This window comes from Trichomycterus rosablanca, chromosome 10 (assembly GCF_030014385.1).
Source record: "Trichomycterus rosablanca isolate fTriRos1 chromosome 10, fTriRos1.hap1, whole genome shotgun sequence".
Classification (NCBI taxonomy): Eukaryota; Metazoa; Chordata; class Actinopteri; order Siluriformes; family Trichomycteridae; genus Trichomycterus; species Trichomycterus rosablanca.
In genome coordinates this window covers 25,638,275-25,663,052 of record NC_085997.1, presented here as the reverse complement: position 1 = coordinate 25,663,052, position 24,778 = coordinate 25,638,275, and the positions used below count along the sequence as shown (strand labels likewise).

At 37.2% G+C, this 24,778-nt stretch overlaps 1 protein-coding gene across 2 annotated transcripts; it reads right to left on the bottom strand.

Annotated features, from left to right (window-relative positions):
• Positions 1–421: 421 nt before the first annotated feature.
• llgl2 (LLGL scribble cell polarity complex component 2) lies at positions 422–23,950 on the bottom strand. Of its 2 annotated transcripts, XM_063003012.1 has the most exons (26): positions 23,739–23,950; positions 15,241–15,374; positions 15,003–15,100; positions 14,524–14,605; positions 13,860–13,975; positions 12,761–12,919; positions 12,218–12,380; positions 11,610–11,742; positions 11,385–11,439; positions 10,558–10,712; positions 10,199–10,410; positions 9,236–9,303; positions 8,113–8,266; positions 7,584–7,688; positions 6,760–7,052; positions 6,342–6,489; positions 5,991–6,141; positions 5,539–5,655; positions 4,644–4,810; positions 3,853–4,117; positions 3,601–3,763; positions 3,431–3,459; positions 2,969–3,016; positions 2,277–2,319; positions 2,123–2,184; positions 422–1,712 (listed from the first exon to the last, which is right to left on the bottom strand). In XM_063003012.1, exons 2-25 carry the CDS (start codon positions 15,313–15,315, stop codon positions 2,130–2,132), a joined length of 3,054 nt encoding a protein of 1,017 aa, XP_062859082.1. In that variant the 5' UTR covers positions 15,316–15,374; positions 23,739–23,950; the 3' UTR covers positions 422–1,712; positions 2,123–2,129. The 2 variants fall into 2 exon arrangements, with proteins under 2 accessions (XP_062859082.1, XP_062859083.1); XM_063003013.1 differs by lacking the exon at positions 2,969–3,016.
• Positions 23,951–24,778: the final 828 nt, after the last annotated feature.

The following is a 24,778-nucleotide window of genomic DNA, read 5'->3' as shown; positions in this document are numbered from 1 at the left end:
AATGAACAAGAGAAACTTACTAAATGTAGCGGAGAAAAAATAACACTAAACTATCGATCCCCTCACGATTCCAATACCAAGGTTGGTATCGATACTATATTTGAAACGATCCGCCCACCCAAACCTAGTGTATTCCTCCTGACTTTCACCCACTGTTTTTGGGTAAAGCTGGATGAAAAATAAACAAGAAGGTTGTTCTTTATTTCACTGTAACAGAATACAATGATTTGCTATAACAGATGACACCCTCACCTGTGACCTGCTTGTTGTGGAACCTAACAGTATACTCTGAATATTTTATTAAAAAAAAAAAAAAAAAAAAAAAAAAATCTTGCAGCAAATCCAAATGTACAAAATACAATTATGTTAGTCATAAACTTTTCTATTTTTTGTCAGTTAAATGAAAGTGAGACTTTACAAATTACAGATTCTTCTTTTTATTGCATTTTACAAAACTTTTCTGGAAAATGGGGTTTGTAATTTATAAAGGCAATATAACAACATTCGGGTCGACTCTAAAGCCATAATGTCATTAATGAGAACACATTACTTATCAAAGCAATGTCCTAGTATTTATGTCACAATTTTGGTATTTGCTTCCTGACTTCCATCAAGTTTTCTAATGCTCAGCAATGATCCTTCTGTGGTATTTCGCTTTTAAAGCTGCAGTGTAGATTTCAGAACAAATAAATAAATGACATTTTAAATCTTTTATCCTGTAAATAGAAAGAAATAACTGACAGACTGTTGGTAAGCAGAGAATTTACTTAGCAGACTTAATTGTAGTGTCAAATCACAAATGATAGTGTTCTTGTACATGATCAATTAACTACAAAAATATACTCTAAATCCCCTAAAATGCAGAAAGCATTTTACGAGCCAGTACCAAAATATTTTTTTGATTAGAAAATACAGTCCGCCATTAAAACAGGTACAGGTTATCATATACATATATATTAAACATTTCACTACAATATTTTAAAATTACATTCCTAAATTACAATATGCATAACTGGCATTAAAAAAGCACATTAAAAAGATTAAAAACCAAGCCCCATAAAAAGTTGCATCCCCTAGAAATGACAGCATGTGTGCTACACAGTAGTGGAAAAGTACATAACATTACTGCACACTATTCTCTTTTTTGCCTGGACGGATGGAAAAGGTGTTACTGCTTCCTTTAACGTTCTTGGTATCTGATATACATGTGGTTTATCAGCACTAGACTTTACTTTACCATAAATCTTAGGCCAACCTAGTCATCATAGAACCAGTAATGTCTAATAACAGGTGGTATCTCTTCCCCTGTGCAACACACAACAATTGCTTAGCATTCAAGATCTTCAATCAGACACAAAATCAATCACACATGTAAAAAATAAAAGACAAAAATATGAGAAACACCCCTGCCACCATGCTTTAGCTTCTTGGCTTTGAGCAGTGAGGTGGCAAAGCTACAGCCTCACAGGAAGGCAGGTAACATGCTGAAAGCAGGAGGCTCGGCCTGGGTTGGTTGGAGGCTGCTATGTAATTTAGTGAAGATACAGTGGTTGGTCTTGGCAGGCACAAGCGGTTCTAGCACTGTCACCCTTTGACTGGAAAAGGTATTTACTTCAGGGGTACACATGGTTCAGTAGTGATACTAGCAGTAGTGTTTAGGTCTTCAGCAAGGCCGTAGTAGATGTTTCAGGCACAGGGATTATGACACTCATCTAGAGTAAAAAAATTTTTTTTAAAGAAATTAGATAGATTTAAGAGAAATGTATATGCTAAAAATAAGAATCACTATATTAAATATTATTTAAAAAAATAAAATTCTAAGGCATTCCACAGAATTCTACTATTAAATACATCCAAACAGCCAAGAGTTTCCATTACAGGACACTTTCACATTTGCATGGTCTGTTCTTGGGTCAGGATGATTCGGTGGGTAAGAAATGGCAATTGGTATTTGGAATTTTATTGACATTAATTAATGACATTTAAAGTTATTGACATTAATAATTGATTAAACATTTTATCCTATATTGCTTTATACTATACAGCAAGAATAATTCTGACCAAACAGATGTGCAAGTAAATTAAAGTAAGAAAACCTTTCTGTGCAGTGGCAGATTCTTACCTGTATTTCACAGCATCTTGCCTGGTGTTGGCTTGGTCTTTAGACTGTTTTCTAAAAACGCCCTTTAAGCCCAAAAATAAATAAGACGTATTAGCATTACTGATGAAACACTAATAAAAACTGCAAGTGAATACCAACTGACCAGGATACTCACGTCTGTTCTCCTTCAAGTGACTTCTGGATCTCCTGAAGAACATCTGTCAGAAGACATAAATCATGTGACTACCTAACAATTTCTTAAACAATCACAAAGAATAAGAAGTACAAAAAATAAAACACCAAAAAACCTTGGTCATAGTTACTTCCAACAAAGTACTGCTCTGGCTGCAGATTCATATTCCAGCAAAGTTGGAGATATATCAAAATACTTAAGACCAACAATAGCTGGTTAAACAACTGTAACAAGTTGTAGCTCCTGAATGGCAATAAAAAACAAAAAACCTGCAGCCACAGCAGCCCCTTGCAGTTAGGAATAAAAAAAAAAAAACTATATATATATGCTATATATCATTACACAAAATAAACAAGAAATGTCATATTGCTTTTTAAAAGAATATAATAAAAACAATATAAATCCAACATAAAAGTTAATAGTGCAGACATATGGGTTTGTTAAGGATCATGCACACACAAATGATTTGCAAACATCTAGGGTTAAATATGATGCTAATGATAATTATTGCACACTTGTCACACATTAAATTACATACAGAAAGCAATAACAACCTAACTGAAGTTCTTCCTAATGCTAATCTACATTCCACTTTCAATCCTGGTCATTAAGTCTCTCAATGGCCATTTTTAATCGCTAAATGCTACAGGGCCACTGTTTACTGATGTACTCACTCTCATCATTCAGCAAAGCATGCTCCATTACTTGTTTAGGACACTTCTCTGGAACATACAAGCATTCGGGTCAGTTCAAAGCTTGCAAGTGTTTGAGAGCAATGAAAAAGCTCCTGTCACATAAAAGCATGCAGTAATATTTGCATGCACTAATAGACCAGCACAAAAAAGAAATAGCTCAGATCCCATCCTGCTCATTTATATTGGTGATCAACTAAGCTGGTGTGAATGTGCTAGCTGATTTTCTTTAAGAATTTAAGAGAGAGAAATAACCCACTACAGCAGCCTAAACAAACAAGTAACACTTAACAATTGTTAACAGCACAGCAACAAGAAATAAAGTGAATGTGAGTAGGGTCAGTGAAGCACTTACAACATGCATGGTTAGTATTTTAGTAATGATTTTTGAAGAAGAAAAAACACAAACATATAGTTTAATAAATACTTCGGTCACAATCTTACCAGAGTTTTCACTGTTCTTTTTAAAATTCCTAAAAAAAAAATCACAGTTAAAAGTGCACTGTTAAAAATAACATGCACTGGGGGGGGGGGGTTGAAGTACTTGTACAGTTTCCCCAACACTACTGAAATAACAAGGCTAGCCTAGAATATGCAAGTCTTGATAAGCATACATGTGTTCTGTGGCTGCACCATCAGGCTCATCTCTGTGATATTGACTTGAATGGGATGTGAGCCTTGTCTGTGATGGATGCTCCACCAAACATCGCGGCTCCACCGCCCATTTTGCAGAAAGTGAGAAGCGCTCAAACTCAGATGGAGAAATCAGGTAAAGTCCTAAAAACAATAATGTCCATTAGCCATTGTTTGTAGCAAACAAATCATTAGCTTATGTATGAGGTTAGGTAAGTAAACCTAAAACCTACCCTGTCCATACTTGGTAAAGACACAGGATGCAATCCCGCTGACATCCTCTTTTCGGATACAGGGGTAGCGCACCTGCATTTTGATTGATGGCAGAGCGAGGACATGTAGCTCGCCTTGATTTGTCAACATCACCAAGCCACTCTCACCATACTCCTCAACTCGACTGCTTCCAAACCAGGCCACGCCAACTCGCCGTACTCGGGAACCGTCAACTGCTGTCAGTTTAAGTTTTGCCCTACTGCTCACTTTAGGCAATGCAAATAGCTGTACACAAAGCAAGACATTAAGGTATCCTATATTAATGCCTTTAAGATGCAATGGATTATTTAATTATTGTAAAATCATAATACAGACTGCAATGTCATCAATGCTCAAACATGACATGACTCTCTTTAAAACTTTATAAAATGCATCTTACAGCCTCAGTTATTTATAACAATTAATTTGTGTAAACAATGGAATTTATATTCAATCCTTGCTTGTCATCCAAAAACACAGTGCAAATTAAGCAGAAGCACATTTGTGCCAGGAAGCCAACCATTGACAGGACATCATCCATTTACTTACACCTAGGGGCAATTTAGAATAGCCAATTCACCATCTGCATGTTTCTGTGCGGTAAGAAGTAACCAGAGCACCTAGAGGAAACCTGTAAGGAAACAAGTACGGCAGGGTTGGAACCCAGGTCTTTAGGACACAGCTGCCAAGCACTACCTGCACCACCACTGTGTTGTACACAACTGTCGACTGTTTAATTACTAAACTCAACTATAATCAGGTGCTTTCTGACCTTTAACTGCTCTTCTGAAATGACGAGCAGTTGGTGGGAAGACTGTGTATCAGGGCTGCGAGAAAGATCATGTGCCACTTCCAGTGGCTCCGGTAAAGGTGCACCTCTCCCATCCAAAACCAACAAGCCCACAACTGGAGCACGATGCATGAGTTGAATTTCTTTAGCTGGGAAGGGAATGAGAAAGAGAGAGAAAGAAAGTAAGAATGGCTATTGTAGGCAAGACATAGATGCTACATAAGATCTTTCTTTTAAATGTTAAAATATCCCTTGTAAAACTGAGCAGTTAAACTCTGACCACATCATAAACTGAAAGCATGGGTGGATACAACAAACATGTTTTACAATTTAATTATTTGGTGCAAACACTTGCCCTGCTTGGTCAAAACTGTATGGGTGGCTATACACATTTTGTGGCCAGGTTGTGGCCAGAGAGACAGCACTGATAATCAGTAAACAGTAGAGTGAAAGGCAACCGAGTCAATTTGTCTACACAGTTTATGAGTTAAAAGGAAGGCAGAAAAGTATTAACATATTGTCCACATATTTTAACAGTGATCACACATTTAGGAGGTGCCCATTCTGTTAAAATTACTAAACTGATCAACACATGATCAAACAAGTGGTGCAAAAGCAAATGTTTACCAGTTTCAAATTCACCTCACTGTTGTCTTATTTAATAGCTGATTATTACACTGGCCAATGAACCCACATTTAAATCATATTCTGCTAAGAACAATTTATTCATTAAAATACTCTATGATAAGGTGTACACAAAAAGTAAAATTCCTGCTAGATTCAAATGTTGTCCCAATGAACAGGGTGTGATGGTCAAGTGAGTATAAACTATCCTAAACTATTCCAATTCATTGTATAAAGATCTATTATTATTTACCTGCATGAGCAGTTAATGGATCATCCATTCTCCTTTCCACAGGGGGAAGGCGCAGCATATAAGCAAAGACAGCTCCACCATTGGTCCCTGCCCATAGGGAGGGTGTGCAGTGAGTACCTGTAAAAGAATTCAACACTTTCAAATGTGGAAACTTTCTACAGTGCACAGTATAATTTAGCCAAAGATGAGTCACACAGCAGGTGTGTTGTGATCCATCAAGTGTTATCCATCAAACTATTGCTTTACTTTCAACAAAAGATGCCTTAAAATGCTCACCACTGTACCTAAAGCTTGTGTCTAAGCACTACTATTGATACCCCCACAGTAAAGACTGAAATATAGGCTGCAAGCGCGGGTTTTTAAAATACCAAACGTACCAAACTCTGTGTTCACAAAGACCTAAGTATGGAACTTGAGGGCAAGCGTGAAAAAACCTTTTTCATCTCACTTACTGTCACTTAGGAATGTGTCAGCAAAGTAGAGAGTTCTGACAAGACCAGTAAAAGAATCGTCAGCGGAGCGAGCTTCAATCTTTCTCTGCACCGGTGCCAGTTCCATTTCATGCAGGGCCTCTGCTTCTAGTCGTGCATTTAGTTCCTGAACCTAAGAGACCACAAAAAATCTTTATTAAGAAAGATTATATGCAGTCAATCTATAGGAAGCAGGTAGGAATTAGTTCAGTTAGATACTGCTTGTTATGACTAAAAAGGAAACAAAGAGAAGACATGGAGTAATAGTGTATTATTAAATGCACATAGTATAGCTATATAGCTAAAAAAAGATTAACAGACAGACAGTGCTACCTTAGCTGCATTGTTGGTGTGGTGTTTGTGCATGGACACCCGACTGCGGCGGATTCGGCGGAAGGACTGGCGTAGAGACTTCTTAATGGACTTCACTCGAGACAGTGGCCCTTCCAGGGCTACCTGGTCACTTGGGTTTAGAGTACACCTAAAGCAGGACAAGGGCAAGAAGCAGATAAGGTTTTGTGAAGTGAACTCAAAAGTAGGATTCACTGTAAAGATCATTTAAATAAATATGTCAGACGTACTGTGTTATGCAAATTCAGAAGCAAAAATTTAGGTAATCAGTTTAAGTTTTTGTTTTTTCAAGACAAAAAAGCTATCACAATCACATGGCAATCACATTAATAAGCAATCACTTTAATCTCGTCTAGCAAACTGAAGAACTAATCAAAGCACTAATAAAAATAAATCTTACTTGATTAAAATATTGTTCTTCTGTTGGTAATCAAAAACACCAAAGCCGTGACTGGTTCCAAAAGCCACCAGCTTCCACTCTGAATGCAGGGCGATTGCTGTGACCACAGCAGGGGGTTGACACTGCACCAGGGCGAAAGGCTGGAAGCCTGGAGGAAAGTTGACTGGTTCATCCCGGAGATCCAGCCGTGCCTGACCCTTCCAGCGGAAACCTTCCTGCCCCTGCAGCAGATCCACTACTGTGGCCTCTACTGTCTGCTCAGCTGCTTCATCATTCATCTCCAGAACCAGGATCTTGAAGAATTAAAAATATATGAATGATAACAGTCAGTGCAGGGCTGAATAATCAGTATTAAACCTTTAGTTTGTTAAGTCTACTGCTGATCAGCAATTACAAAAAATAAAGCTCCTATAAAGTTGTAGTTACTTGTGTTTCATTCCAGACATCAAGAACTCATTCTTAACTTATTCTTAATTTGCACACCCCAACATCCCATTGCCGATCATTATGGCTACTTCCAATGTAAAGTTTTAAATCAGCTATGCAAGACACCCAGCTAACTGCTTTCACAGATTACACATTCTACAGTTAAACGAAACCTAAATTAGACATAAGTTACTGGGAGCAAACCCAGAGTAAAAATGACTTTACATCTGGACTTTTTTCCCCCCAAACCCAAGTCAAATTAAATTGAGTTTGGCAAGTTTGGGTATGTCTGAAAAAAATCTTTAATGAAGCAGTAAGATTATTCGCCTACAAATCAACTAGCAATTATACCTATTACTAATTAACCCAAGTATCAGTTAGCCTGCATGAAAACCTACTTGTCCTGCAGTTCCTGCCACAGTCAGGTAACCACTATATTTACAAAGATGAATCTTCTGAATTCCAAGTCGAGGGTCATCACTGTATGGGTCAAAGCAGCCCACCTATAACAGAAAACCAAAATGTGGCTTAAAAATACCTTTTACTTTTACACTTTTTTTAAAAACAAATTATTTCAAAACAATTTTTAAATAAATAAACACATTATATTTGTTTAGACTTTACTGGTCAAACTAATTTTCTAGGTGAAAAGTAAGTTCACACAGCGAGTATTTAATTACTTCTGATTTTGTTACTCAATACACTTTCAGTGCATATATCCACTTTAAATGCACACATAATGATGTCTGACATACCCATAGTGCATTGTAAAAGTCCCTGTTCACTTTGCATATGTAATGAGAGTATATCATGTCACAAAAACAACAAAAGTGGTTAAATACTAAAATGATTTTAGGGAAAACAGTCATAAGCTACATTGAAGATTTGTGAACATCAATCCAATTAATTTATAAAAGCAAACTCAACCTTGCGGAAAGGTGGCCACTCGCCCTCCGTGCCCTGGTTCATGTTGTCATTGGGGTCGGCATCAGTTTGGAAAACCACAGCTGTGCTTAGCTTGTACAGGGGGTAAAGACAAACCCCAGAGGCATCCCAGAAACGCACCGTTCCATCCTCATGCCTACAGAAAAGAAGAGAAAATGACTCCAAATTCCAATATGCTTAGCACAGAAGAAGTTAGACATGTATACCACCAGTTCCTTGTTCCAGAGAATGTGAATGGTGCCAGGTAAATTCTATTTAAGATTCACAGGAAGAACAAGAACTCACTTGAATGGCCATGAAAAGGAAAAACAGGGTGCTTAATTAACACACGAGTTTAAACATCTCGTTGCATGTTATTGCTCGCTAAACCAGCTGGGAGCAAGGTTTGCTGTGCTGTACCTAATTTCAGATTAAAACATGCATAATGTTTTTCCTGCTTTAAGATTATGTTGTGCTGTGGGAACCTCTGTACAATCAAGACTTCATTATTTAACGGCAATGTCTTGTTCATGTTACCTTATGTCTTGTTAAAACGTGCTCATGCTGGCCAGCAATATATCCTGGAGTTTATCTCATCATACTTGGACAATTGCCAATTATGTAAGACTAAACTCTGAAGCCATGATAAGTATTTTCAGCAAGTCACTCACGTAAGATGAGATATGCTTTTCCCAATAATAAAAATGTAAACATAGTATATTAACAATGTAATAAGTTTTTTACACCAATGTGCCAAATCATTAGGACCACCCACCAAATATGCTGCCAAAACATAGACTTCACAATACATCTGAGGGAGTCCTAAGGTATCTGGTACTAGGACATCCAAACAGGTCCTTCAACTTTTGTACATTATGAGGTGGATCATCCTACACTAATCCTGGTGCCATCCATCCACAGGTAAAAGATGCACACATGCCTGGCCATCCACATTATCTTGGACTGTGGACAAAGGTTAGCATGGGCACTTAAAAAATATTATTATTATATATAATTAGGGGAAACTGCAAAAATATTTGGGTCCAAGTAACAGTATTTAAATGGCAAGTACTATTTCTAAACCAAAGCAATATTCTGAAATTGTCATGAACTAATGATCACTCACCCAGTCAGTAAAAGGTCTCTCTGCGGGGGGTCTGGGGCAAGGTTTTGTCCTCCATTTATTGGCCAGGGCTTCAAAGAATGCAAATAAAGAAGGTAATAAAAGTGGCAGTTAGATAAAAGGAGGAAATGTCAAATTAAATGGTCATTGTTTTAGTTTTGTCAATAACAGGACATTTTATATGCTTTTAAAACAATAGTAATTTGCATACAAGCCAACTGCAAGGGTCTACATATAATGGATGACCAGGATACACTTTAGGTTGCCCCTACTTGGCCCCAATGTGAAAAAGTAATTGCCCAATTAGCTACGTAATCAGCCAGTTAACCAAATTCACTTGAGAATTAGGTTTAATTTTACCAGGCACACCCAGACCTGATCGCTTCAAGTCCTGTTGAATCTAATCACTTCAACAGAACCTGTCTGGCAGTGTTAAAAGTCTCAAAAAGCAGTACATGATGCCCCGTTTTAAAGAGGTTGAACTACAGATCCACACAAAGTCATTAAAATCTACCAGTTTGGAAAATGGCCAGAACTAATTGAACCATAAATTATGCACTCCATTAGAAAATCCTGAAGGAGAATGTCCTCCCAACAGTTAGTAATCTTAAGCTCCAACACAGTTGGGTTACCCAGCAGGACAAAGATACAAGCACACAAGCAAATCCACCTTTGAATCCCATTGAGAGGTTGTGGCAAGACCTTTAGATTGAAATACGTTTGCTAATTTAGTCACATTAGCAAAAATATAAGAAATCAAGGGGCAAATAATTTATAATCATACATTATCAGTAACTATCAATATCCTATATTTCCTGTTAACATCTAATAAAAATAATAAAAAAGATAACAATAGTAATTTAGTAATCTGAGACAATATTAACAAATGTAATCTGAGAACATATAAATAAGGCCTATCATCAGTGCGCACACAACGTATGCATGCTTCATGCAGACAGTGGGTACCTTTTTTGAGTAGTGGGTGTTTTGCAGTTTGCCAGCAGCATGCACCCTCTCCCACAGTTTGAGTGGGATTGAGGAGACGTGGTGTGAGCAGGTGATGGCTGAGCAATGTAAGGGGACCAGGTATGGGGTTTGAAATACAGGCCAGCCCTCACTCTGCAGATCCACTACTACCAACTCTTCCTCCACCAACACTACCAAAGCAGTTGGGTCCCCTGCAAGCATACACACAATTTAATTAATATGGTTTCAACGATCTGTTCTGATCTATTCTAAAAGATCACAGACATTACCTATACCACTAAGATGTCAAACAGCGATGTGTCATGTGCAAACAATAAAAGTTTTTTTTTTTTTTTTACCTCTATGCTGCTCTCCCTCTCTTATAACAAAAAAGTCAATGATGCGAGAGGTGAAGTCCAGAGCTACATGGGTCTTGCTGTGGATGACAGAGATGCAGTGGCGGTCTCCGTAGCTGGCCCTTGGCATGCCACCACTAAAGATGAGGAACGGGGGCCTGGGTAAAAGAGACTAGTTTTCATTTTTCACATTAAAATTAAAAAATGACATTTTACTTTTTTTATGTAACTAGAAAGTATTACTTTTAGTTTGTATGCTAAATCATAAATATGTTTAATAAGGTGGTCTATGCCATTGTGCAGAATACTTCAAAATATTGTATACAGGTGTAGGATTTGTGAATAGACAAACTGGTATTTATTGGTATGGTTGGTTAAGACAATGTAATTATGTGAACGAGGCAACCTTTTTCCATGTCCAGCATGATTCAATGTCCAGCATGTATGACTATGTACCTCTAGTCACAGAATTTACTGATGCATTGTTTTGTAACGTATTCCCCCCATAACCAGTACAGAGATTATGGTTCGTGTTAACAGTTATTTAACAGCTGCAATTTTCATTGCACCTGTAGCATCAGATAAGTTGGGTGATTGAATAATTCATTGATTTTTTATATAATGGTATGTGGGTGTTTAGTAGATTTGTTTGGCTGAAGAAATAAATTGTCTTTTTTAATAACTGAAGTAGAAAATTTAGCAGGAACCTCTGAACAGGGTTAAATATTAACCAGCAACGATTAGTCACACTGGTTAACAACATTGCAAGCAGGCACACCTGCCCCAGTTCCACAAAAGCCCCCCCAACACACACACACAAATATACTGACCCTTTCCTTGTTGATAGCTGTAGAATTTTGGAAATGGCCTTGCATGGAAAGGAACCTAAACAATGAGTACAGTAAAGTGAATGAGTACAGTAAAAGTACAGTACAGTACAGACAACCAACAGTTTGCCACAAGGACATGACACAATTATCCACACAAAACCTAAAGCCTACAGGAAGTATTGCAATATTACCATTTTATTTGTCAATAAAGAAAGGCTGTTTTACCATATGGGGTCTCCTGTTTTTCTGGTTCAGCCTGTGGATCCTCACCAGTCACTGACCAGTGGCAGTAGCTACCATCACTATGGGAACTAAGAATGTTTCCTCCATCCTCTGTCCACCAAACACTTTCCAGCTGCTACAGAGGAAACAGTAAAATAGAATCATTGTGAGGAAGTTAAAAGAGGGAACCAAATAGGCAGTAATTACTATTCTTCCTAAAAGTGTATAACAAAACAGACAACAATCACTGTCATTGTGCTTCTTGAATTTTGACAGAGTAAGTACCGGAAGTGCAAACAAAACAACAACGATTTAATCACAACAGGGTGGGTCAGGTCAGGGAAGTCTTTATTATTGTGAGGAGCTTTATTTACTAAGTCTGATGTTTCATGCTAAATATCACTTTAGAGAAACTGCTTAAAAGTGTTAGTGTTAAGCTGCATTTTTGTGAGATGACTGACTGACACTGTCATATTTTTAAATCTGGCTTAATACTAAAGATTTTTTTGCATAAAATATGTATTATAAACTGCTGTGGTCACAGTATACATTGCTAAGTCTGCCACTTAGCAAGCATGTTTTGAAATTTTAATACCACCATAAAGTAATACCTGGGTGCCTAGGAAATGTTGAATGGAACATCGACGATCCAGGTCCCACAGAACCATTAGTCCTCGGCTATAGCCTATTAGCACTTGTCGAGGATTGAGAGGATTCTCATACAAAGCCTCCACACTTTCTAAGTTCCTGCGGCCTGTATATTCCTCTGGAATTCTGTGTAAGGAGCATCAAAATATTTAGTAAACAGCCCAATCAAAAACATATGCATTCTATGTGAAGCATGCACAAGTTAAATAGAAACAAAAACACGGTATGAAACAGAAAAGTATTTCACATACATACATCCATATATTTAATATATACCACCATCCAAATTTCTTCTATTTGCATATTTGTCACAATAAAATGAAACAAACATCTGAAGAACTGACACTTAATATTAGTGCACATTGACATTTGTCAAGAGAACTAGGTGTTTGTCATTTGAACTCAAAATTATACCAACTTGCATTATCAAAATGCAAAATATATATGCTAACAGGAAATGCATAAAGAACAAATATATTCAACTAAAATGAAGAATTTTACTCCACCCGCTTTGAACATCCTCCATGCTGATATTGTTCTCCTCCAGTTCCCTAAAGCCAGGCACTTCAACCACAAACACATGGCCTCCCTCTGTGCCCAACAGAAGTAGTTCGCCTGAAGAGTGGGCCATAACAGCTGTCACCCGTGTCACACTAGGAATGGCACTGCCATAAAACCAGCACAGAGAGCAATAAAAATAAAAATTACAAAGTTTTAACAGTAGCTTTAAGACTTAAGCAAAATCACTTTTTATTGTTGAAGACGATGGGTCAATGGCATGATGCACTTTTTGTCTTCATTAAATACTCAAAATAAGCAAAAATTCCATCTGTAATTTGACCATGGTTTTAAGTTAAACATAGCACTTTTACTGCAAACTAAACTACAACCAGAATTATTACTCACATCATAACATGAGCTGCGCCATTAAGCAGCACTATTTTAAATCGATTCGTTTACTCGATGCTGTGTTTTTCACCTCCTTCCTTCATCATCATTTATCAACATGCTGTCTCTTCAGGTTTTTTGTCTAAATGACTCTGTAAAACTAGCACTATCACTAATACCTACCAAGATTTATTCGAAATGATTTTACTTGGCAACATAGTACACTACATAGAATGGGGAAGCCATATCTGAATGCTATGTAGTGCATAGGAGTAAATTTAGGATTCGAGTGAATGAGTGAACTTAACAACAAACCAATTAATAATAAAATTAATTACCAACTATTTTGACAATCGATTGGTAGTATCTCGTGTATATATGTGGGTAATTCTACTTAGTTTTGTAAGGTGCCAGTCATAACAGAAGTGGCATCACATGCACTAGCAAAAGAATATTAGTCACAATGTCTGACTGAAGGAAGTGTATGTTGACTACGACTATACCGGATATTTCCAGGAATGCACACCTAAATGTATCATTAGAATGTGTAATAATCAGCAGTGTCTAGGTATGTATGAGTCAGCTCCTAAGTGCGTGTGTGGGTGTGTCATAATGCACAACTTAACCGATTAATGTGTCTTGAATGAAATTGCACCACAGGACACGTGATAAAGCAAGAAAAAAAAAACCCAGTCTGTCTATGCCCGTGTGACTTACCCAGGAGGGCCAGTGAGAGTAAAGCGGCCTATCTCCAGCAGCTCTGACACACCCGTATGGGCTCGCAGTGTCCACATGTGCAGACTGTTGTCATCAAGCAATGTTACCAGTTCAACCTACAAACATTTTAAATTGGTCTTAAAAAAGGGCATACAAGGACTGACATGTAGGCTACTAAATATATTGTATGTCAAATGTTTGTGGAGACCACCAACCTTCAGTGCATTTTAGGGCTGGTCAATATGACCATATGAGAAATTAAAATAAGGCATAATATTTAAAAAAATACTTAAGACAGTATGCTTGCACTACTACTAATTTACCTGTGAGGTTAGGTATATTACTATCTGTTTCCCTTTTTATAAAACTTGTGTTGAAAAATTTACATAGCACACATGAAATCTAACAAATGTATTAAACATTTATAAACTACTGGATAAAACTGGGTAGCTAAGTAAGTTGCTGATTTATATACCGCAGTGTCTAGTAAAAAAATCGTCTCTTGTACAGTTTTGTGTGTACTGACCTCAGTTGTGCTTGAGATCAATAAAGAGCAAACATTTAAAATGCCTGGGTGTCCACAAACTTTTGACGTGAAGAATGTGTTACACATTTACAAAAACAACGTCACTATAGAATGTGACAGTAAAGTTCAAAGACATACCTGATGTGGGAGAAAGTGCACCTGTGTAACTGCTGCATTCTCATCATGCAGTCCCATAAACTCAATACCCGGAGCTCCATAGCTGAGAGTAGGTTAAGTGAAAATTATGTACACTAACGCTAAACACATTGTTTTTAAATCCATTAAAACACATTTAAAAGAAGAAGGATTGTGTACTTCATGTTTTAGTTACCGAAATTCCTCTTTACAAGTTTAAGCAAGAAGAGTAAAAAAACATTAAAGGCAACATATCTATTAGGTAAGACTGGTTGTACTAAATCGGGGATGACCTGGCAGCAATCAGCCATTGTGTAATTCTGTGGGAAAGTGGGTAGAACAGGTGTGTCATGAGATATGTGGAAATAGAAATTTAAAAATAAAATTGCACAAGTGGCATCTCCTAGACAGCTAAATGTTGTCCCAAAAGACAAATAAAGCATCACAAAAAAACTTTAATTCCATCAGCAGGTAAAGGATACAGTTTAATGGCTCCAGATCTGGTACCAATGGCCAGTAGCCCAAGACTGGGACTGAAACCCAACGCACTTGGTTGGTGGGGGAAGCCATGCTCCACAGTCTAAATTCAGGAGGGGAATAAGAAGTGTTAGGATCTGTGTAATCACTCTAAATGGACAGGAAAGAAGCAGTAGGATAAACACACTGATAACATTTAACATGAACAAAATAATTACAACAGAGCAACAAAATCATAAGCACCTTATTGAAATGGTAGAGCTCCTGCTTGAGTTTGTCCCTTTGAGAGTCATGCCCATGTCGCCGGAACCTTTTCATCCTCCCGGGACGAGCAAGGGCCTCACACTGCCCTCTCTCTACGTTCCTCTCTCAGCCACCTAACAAAGCAGAGAAGCCGGGTAGAGGAAGAACAAGAGGTAATTAGAAGGAAGTAGAAAGAGAAGCCAGGAATTTTGTCAAGATCAAAATGTGCAAATAATACCTGTCAAATCTAACAGAAGCAGTAGAAATTTTTTTGTAGGCAACAATATAATAAAATAAACTTTGCACACAACAGCAGCAAAAGAACAAAAATGATGGTAAGAAGAGAGACAGGAATTCCAGAGGAGGGGCGAAAGACTGTGACTGAAACCCTCCCTCCTTCCTTTCTGTCTCTCACTCTCGGCCCCCCCTCCCAATGGACTGCCCATTCTCAGAGAAAACAGGGGGTTGGAGGTCACTGTGGTCCCAACTAAAGCACCTATTGTTCTCCTGCAGTATGAAGTAAAGCTCTATCCTACCCCCCTCCTGCACAAACAGCAGCTGATGAAAACACCTGTTGCACTGAAACTACTGCAAAGAAGCTCGTTTTAAAAGTGAAGGAATCAGGTCTATTAACGTTTCCCCAAATAAAAGATTTAGGCTGTATTCACACTGCACATTAAAGTGGCCTAAAGATGTTCTTTTTCCTCATTCCTCAGATGTTACCCAGATGTCTTTTTCCATGGCAGTACAAAAAGCATAAACGACATGGAAACTAGTATTAGCAGTTAAAACCTGTATCACTTCATTTGTGGACCTTAAATTCTGTATGCATATGGTCAGCTTTAACCTTTGATAATTTGACAATTCGAAATTAATGCAACTTTTATGTCAGTCTAGTGCATCATTTGTCATATGTCATATGAACGAGACAAACATTTAATAAAAAAACAAAAAAGCTTTTAAATAGCAAAAAGTGCTGTGTGTGCGCATAGTCCTCGACAAATCCTGGGTGAAGCGCTATTCTGCGTAAGTTCAGGAGTAGGGTCTGTTCAGACAGGGCAAATTACAATCAACCTAAAAACAAAAATGGATATAAAGAACAAAATCAATGTAAATGATGCCCTTAAGACCTTAAATAGTTGACTCATGCTGAATTTGTCATTTTTGTTTTTCAAATGTCATAATTGTCCCCCTAGAACCTTCCCAAGGTTTCATTCTAACTTGTGGGAAGTAATAAAAACATATTGTAGGTTGCAAAAATTTTGCTTTGCATGCAAATTCGTCAATTTCTTTTATCCAAACACCTGATTAAACAACAAAATATACAACACATTGTTGAGTTTCATCTAAACAAGTCTTTATTTCGTTTATTTAAAAATGCATTCAAAATCATTAAATCATTAACTGTCAAAAAAATAACAATCGATTAAAAAAGCTGGCATCCCCTAATATAATGACATATTTAAAAGAATACATTAAATTAAATTACACAAAATTATGACCCTGAATAAAAGTTAAACCCTCATTGCAACCTTAAAACTACATAAAATAGAATAATTGGCTATTCCTGCAATAGGGATAGTCCAATTATTGGAAGATGTGAGCTCAGCAAGTCAGTCAGCTGGTCAGCTTTAATCCGATACCTATTTTTACTGTTATTTGCATGATTAGTCAAACAAATTTAGTCATCATAAGGCATGTGACTGTTCCTGGCTGCTGTACTACATCCTCATTCAACAGTGGGGACAGATCCAGATGGGATTTTTTTGTCCTGAAGGAGCCAGTCAGGCCACAAAAAAGCCACAGTACCCTGATTTAGTAGAAAAAGAATGAAAGGGAGGTCTTAAGAAAAAGCTTGGCCATTAAAGTCATGGTAAAAATGCTGTGTGAGATTTATAGAAGGGATGGTGCAGAGGGAAAAAGTTGTATGTGGGTCATGACTAAAGTGAATATTCTAGTCATGGTGTATAAGAAAATGAGTATCATTATCCTGTAGTTAAATCTAGAGGTGAACAACAAACCAGTACCCTTGTAAGGATAAATGTGTTTAGCTCTGGGGGTGGTTATTGACACTACATGTTCATGTAGGAGGAAAAGAACCAGGCAAAGTTAAATTAGCAGCAGGGAGGCCCATGCAGGGAGGACTAATTACTCTCTTCCTTGGTATTGCATTAGTCTTCATATAACAGCATTAGAAAGTTCAGACAGCCGGACAAACAGGTTTAATTCAGACTAAACTTTCACAGAGTAAATGGTATAAAGTTTCTGTTTAATTAGTTATTTCAGATAATTTACTGTTCTGACTGATGATAATTTCTAAACTGTTTTCAAACCAAGAATGTTATCACATCTGGAAACTTCTGGAAAGTTTGTGGAAACTCACCATTCCCAGGTATTTGATAATGAAATATAGATACTATCCCAGAATTACTTATTTAAGTTCTGTTAGACTGCTTGTTAAAAAAAATAATAGAAAATAAATCTGCGCAAAATTAATGCCAGTGTTTATTAATCTGGCTAGGACAAGGCCTGTCAAAATTACTACATGTCAGCTGACAAATGCAGTACAATTATTAAGATTATGGAATTGTTTCCATTATATAAAACTAACTGACATTTTTAAAATTGCAAAAATAATCCAAGTAAAGGTTTGAGACCTAAATTCTACGTTGCCATTTCATATATACACAGACTAAATGATCTGCTCAAAAATCCATCTACAATGGTTTATATGATTTGGTTAATTTACATAAATGGCATTTTGCTGTAGCTAATACAAAAAAGCACATGAGGGTTAAGGGCCTTGTTCAGGGGTCCAAAAGCAGCAACTTGTTGGTACTTGAACCAGCAACCTTCCGATTAACAGTCCAGTACCGTAACCACTGAGCCACCACTGCCATAAATTTGCTGTTTAAAATGATGGCAAACAGCTTAAGACATTAAAAGTATTTTTTTATGTTTTGTTGTAAAATCTGCAAATTTTTCACAAGCCACAATTTTCCTTCATTGTAATGAATGGTCATCTTAGTCCCCTAATTTAAACCCCACAGAAAACCTGTGTTGTGAGCTAGAAGAAAGTGCACAAGAGAAGATCTAAAACCCTGAATGATCTAAAGACATTCTGTAAAAAGTAATAGTCTCAAATTCCCTGCTCTGTTTTCTCCAACCCTATCTTATAGGGAAAGGTTTAAATGCTGTGTTGTTGGCGAGAGACATTATTAAATGTAAATGCAAAAATTATTTAATGCAGTGGTGCCAATTCTTAATAATTATTTACTGTCGAGGGCTTTTTCAGGTTATACATTTACCTTGAATTTCAGATCAAGGTTGGATTTATCTATTTTTTCCAGTGTGTGGCACTAATTCACCAAAAGGTAAAATTTTCATAACACTTTACACTTATTTTTTGCCAGGGTTGCCAATAACTGTGGAAGGGACAACATATTTAACAAAAGACTAGACTGCCTAAAAAAGGAAACACTGAGGGAATGGATGTGGAAGTAGGTAACTTCCACCATTGTTTTAAGGCCAGCATGAGAAGCTATTCTTAGTGATGACTACCTTTTACACTCACTGCAGTCTGGTTACCAGAAACTTATGTTACTGCAGAAGTGTAAGGGCCCCACTTAGCCCGTCTTCCTTTTGCTACATCCGCCTCAAAGATAAACAAAAATAAGAACAGCCACTGGGTGTGGTACAGGGAATCACAGTACCCAGACCCATCCCGTTCCTGTCTTGTTTTAAATGCATGGTGCTGCACTAGTACAACCTGCTTTAAACCAGCAATGGCTATATTAATTATAAAAACTAAAAAGAAATGTAAAAATATTATATGTAAAAAGTCAGTCCACTGCAAAAACTACAAATTAAGTTGGTAGGTCATTATTAATTTGAAATTAGTAGGACCAATATTTGTTATAAACAAAAAATGTTAAAAAAGTAATAAAACAAATACGGCTATGAATTTGGAGTACAAAGCGAGCAAAATAGATCCCTAAGCAAGACATATATCTCAAATCTAAAGAGTTCAAACAAAAACCCATACGGACTCAACAGTTATGTATCTAGCAGGCAAAGATCGATCACTATCTTGGACAACCAGCTGACCATTTTTTTATATCTCCGTGATGGAAGATAAACTCAGAAAGCTGCAGAATGTGTACACTAGCATTTTATTATTTAGTATTCAATTTTTTGGATACGGCCTGTTAAACATGCATCATATGTAGTGGTCAAAAATGTATTTACCTCATACTGCCTTACCCCTGTTTTGCATGTCACAATAAATGGTTTCAGACTCTTTTACAAAACGCATTATACAACAAGAAGAAGATAAAGAAGGAAACATGGAAAAATGGTTTAAAAGCTAATTGTAAAATTCTGCAACACCAATAACACTCATAAAAGTTCATATTTCCACTAAACAAAATACTGATTGTTACAACACCAACAACTGCAACCCAGTGCCTCAAATAAAGATTTACATCACTGTTAATATTTTAGCCCACTCTTTAGTGCAAAATTGCTCTCATTTATCCAAGATGTTCTGCTTAAGCAACTCAATAAAGATTAATTCCCACCCACACTTGAAAACCAGATTTTTGCTTCTTTTGAGCCATACAGAGATAAACGTTCACATAGATGCACTACGCATTTTTCTATTTTTTTTTATCGAATACCCTGCTGTCATTACTTAGCCGTTAACTGACAACTGACAAGCTTATATGATCTCATTACAATATAAACACATAGCTGAGCTCCATATCAACAAGTCTTAATGCTTTATTTAATGTAAACAGTCTACCAGTGAATGTGGCAGTAATGTAGAACACCAAAATAAACACAGTACGCAAAACCAGTTCAGCATCATTAATCTAGATTTTATGAGGTAGTGAACAGTTTATTACTAGCGCTAACTATTATAAATAAAGATACAGATGGAATTTTAAAGCTTTTCCTGACAACATTTTTGTAAATTATTAAATAAGCGGATTAGCCTTTTTGAACTATTTAACTCCTAGCAGACACAACACACCTTAAACATGGCCTACTCCATCCGACACACACACACACCAAGAAACAAGCTGTACACATAACATGTGATACACATGATAAATAAAAACAAACATTTAAGTTGCATTAATTTTGTTGTCTTTCGGGACTTTAGCCTGGTACATCGCACAACAGCTACCACAGAGTAAATGTTCTCAGGCAGTTTGTTCTGATGCATTTTGGTGTGCTTGGATTTTTGATTGTGTGAAAAACCAAACCAGAGAAAGTTCACAAACTGATTAACTGATTAAAACCTGATCAAACAAGCTATAGGTGTGAAACCGCCATTAGAATCATTGTGCCAATGCTCCAGAATCCTGTATGTTTATTTGGTCATAATCTCTGCACAAATTCAATTCTCAGCAGACACAATACCTGGCTTTGTTTGCTAAAACAAACAGATTTAAAGGAAGACAGCAAGTGTTGTGTCAAAGGTAAATAATCCAATGGCTTCCAACAGTAACATTTAAACTCACACTGACTGATTGCTTGGTGAAATAACCCACATTTTCAATTACTGCTTTATTGCAGATTTCTTAGGATGTCCTCCATCAGGTTTTTTGCATTTTGGTGACTGTATGGCACTCTAGGTGCTTCAGTCTGTATTGTTTAATGGCTTGGGATCACCCATCTTCCTCTTGCCTTCCAAAGATTGTCAATTGGGTTCTAGTCTAAAATTAGGCCGACTATAACAAACTCTTGATCTTGTATCCCTACAGCCACACCTTGTGTGTGTGTGACTGTGTGACATGGATTATCATACATAAAAAAAAAAATCCTCAGAGTTGGGGAATGTTATCAGTGGACAAGGAAGCAAGATTTCTTCCAGGATAACAGGATACGTGACTTGACCCTCAAAAAGACATATCTGGTTCATTCCAGCCTTGCGAAAACACGTCCAGATTATCACCTTTCTCCACCAAATGTGTGATTAAAAGACAAAGGGGCTTACTATTAGGGGCCCAATTATTAGCTAACCAGGTGTTGGGCTCAGATAAAAAATAAAATCAAAAGAATGTTTCAATCCTTGCGACCATTTGCAAATCTCAGCCTGGCTCTCTTTGATCGGCTTTTATTCTAGTTTTGTACTTCATCCCATTTTGAACCACTCACTGTGCACCTTAACTGCCATTTCTTAATCTTTTGCCACCAGTTGGTCTAATTGCAAAAAGATAGCAATGACAAAAGCAGATTTTTCTTATTAAATAAGATTTACTTGAGATGATAATTTAATCAGTACCTTATTTAGTAGATTGAGGTGTACCTATGTTGGAATTTAGCAGACAGTTGAATGAAATGGTAGATGTAAAAATACTGATTAAAGAAAAAAATGGGGCCGTCTCTTGATTTTTCCAAAGCTGTTTATATCTTGTAATTTCTACTGTCCAAAAATCATTTAAATGGAATTTAAGATGACCTGTAAAAGTCAAGACAAATATTTTATACAGAACTGCTCAAATGCTGTACATAAGGGCAAAACAAATCTCCATGTGACAAAAGGACAAGCAAGAAGCTTTAGCAGACAGGAATGATGGCATACTATTCTGCTCTGCAGTGTTGCTTGTACAAACATGATCTGCAGGAAAGAGTAAAAGGAAGAAAACCTTACAGGAACCTTATCTAATAAAAAGATACCTTATCTTATATAAAAAAAAATGCAAAACAACTTGATAAGGCATAGGCTTTTTCGAAACATATGCTGTATCTCTGTTCTTTATGATTTAACCCATGTATTTGAATATAGACATAGTTGACAATTAAGTTCCTCTCCCTTTATCTAAATATTTTCAGTGGAAGGTTGACATTTGCCTGTAAATCCCTTAGAGCTATTATATTTGGTTCAAGCACAATTTATAGTCCAAACATTTTTTTCCATTTACCCCAGGTCAGTGATTACATTACAAACGCTCCTTTGTTTACCTCAGGTCAATGCAATCTAACCTTGAAATACAGAGCAATTAATCAAGGGTATTCCCAATACTCCAACTAGTTGAATAAGAAAAGGCTTTTAATCTTTTCCGTTGGCCTACACCCTACACTGATCAATGCACACCCCGGTTTGCATGACCAACAAGCTACAGGAAAACGAAGAACTACAGTGGTGCAGTACCGTAAGTAATTTGAGCAGTTTGAAGGCAGATGTGATTGTCATCTTTGCTAAAAACCTGACAGACCGGTTGGACAGAAACATGGAGGACTACTCCGCCCCCAACAACCACCAACACACAACAGCCAGCGCTTTTTCCTCCCAGTGTGTAAGCTGAAGTCACCTGCCTGAGAGCAGCTTCCTCACTATACAGGGACACACCTCTTTCTTTTGAAATGTTGCTCAACGTTAACAACGTCTTTGCAGCTCTCCTAGTTGTAAAGCATAACATAGAAAAAAGCAACAAAGCACCGGTGCTGAGTGGGTATATCAATGTTTACAGCTTTATTACAACACTTAACAGTTTTAATAAACTATGCAAAACAAAGCCACATTGTGAAAGCCATATCAAAAAAGTGTGCCGCCTTCAATTCAGTGTCCATGAGTCATGAGAAAGTAAGATGATCATAGTATTTAAAAGGGATAAAAGAAACAATTAAGTAAGTTATATAAGACATGTTTCCATCCGATTTACTTAAACTGTCAAATGGAAATTCAGTTTTGGATCGGGACATGTACTCAGTATGCAACTGGAGACATTTAAAATACTTTTGGCAGCAATTTTACAGTAAGTACAGGCTTTAAAGTGTCTCACATAGTTCTCCACCATGACCTATTTTGCGTATTTTGCCTGAAGTGTCCTCTCAGTTACTATATTTCTATTTTCACTTGCACTTAGTAAAGGTCAGTAATCTACAGTAAGGTCAAAGTGTTTCATACATTACATAGGAGCGACTCAATACAGCTGAACTTTATTATCAGATTTATATAAATAACAGAAGATGTATTTTGTTGCAGCATCTATTTTCTTAAATCGACCTTTAACTGTATGGAATAATAGCAGCCCTATAACACCATAACCCTACCCAACACTCATACACTAGAGAGCTAAATCAGACAGACAAGTTTAAAACGTTTTCAGAAGCTAGCTACGAGCTAGCAAAGCGGCTTCTATTCTGAATGGGTTAAACGTTGTTTATGATAACTTCCAAAGATACATTTGCTACAATTTATGGACAAAATAAAAGAATTTCAACGGTATAATGACCAACCACGTCATGTTATCCATTTAGCCGTTTCCATTCCAGCGACAAGAGGCACCTGTGGCTGTTGAGCTAACTTAGCTATCAGTTAGCAAAACTAGGGCACTGTCCCAACCCACACCGCTCGTACTAAATGAAGTGTCAAATCAGTACCCTAACTAGTTATGTCTTCTCTTTTCTTAGCGTACTACTCAAGATTGTAGTGCACAGTTTTAGGCGCAGACTAGGCAACAATCCGGGCCCCATCCATAACTCACCTGATTCCTGTCCCGGCGATGTTCACTGTTTACGGATGTCCGTTCAGTTTCACAAGGCTTCCATTTATCATACAAACATCAACCAAACAAGCCGCGAATTAGAACTAAAGTAAACGTTATAATTCTCTACACTTTCAATGCAGTTTATCTAAAATTAAATACAATTAGAAATCCTTTCCCAGCTTTTAGTGAAGTGCAGCTGCCCAAATGCCAACCAGCTAACTACCTCCAGCACTGGCTCCTCCCTGTATGTATTTCCACATCCGGGAAGGTTGAACGACTACTAATAACAGCGCGTACTACCATACTAGATAGTATTGCACCCGGGAAACGGTGAAGTTATTGCTTGACATACTATTTTGTATGTAAGTATGCAGTGTGTACGTACTTGTATTTGTCCAGCAGAGGGAGATCAACGCAAAACAAGTCTAAAGACTGATATTTAACCTTTTTACCTCCACCAAGACCCCACCGGTGACTTGTCCACACAGGTCAGATTTTTTTTGTCTGCACTGTATTTTTGCTATACAAATGTAGCCTAGTTGTTTGAAATGTTCCTGCTTCTGCTTTTTATTTGTCCATGTGTTCAACAACGGACTATAATCAAGCTTTAGGATTCAGATTTTGTATAAAGGGTACTTGTTTTGTAAGGCAGGCTTAAAAACAGTCATGAAAAGCTCACTTTATAGTGGACAGTAACTATGTAGCACCTGCTAATTCATGGTAGACCTATTTATTAATGTTTTGGGGGGTACATCCGACCAGTAAGACAAACTATGGGGACAGGTTTTTTTTCCTTCAACATTGGCAATTTTTGTAATAAGTGCAAAGCACAGATGACACCAACTGTTAAGAATTATAATCACTAATTTTTATGCACAAATTCTAAGCCAGTATGTATCTTTTTACCAATCAGATTTATCCATGCTCAGGTGACGCAGCAGTAAAATAGGCTAGCACACCAGAGCTGGGATTTCGTATCGAATCTCAGCTCTGCCATCCGGCTGGGCGGCTACATGAACAACGATTGGCTGTTGTTC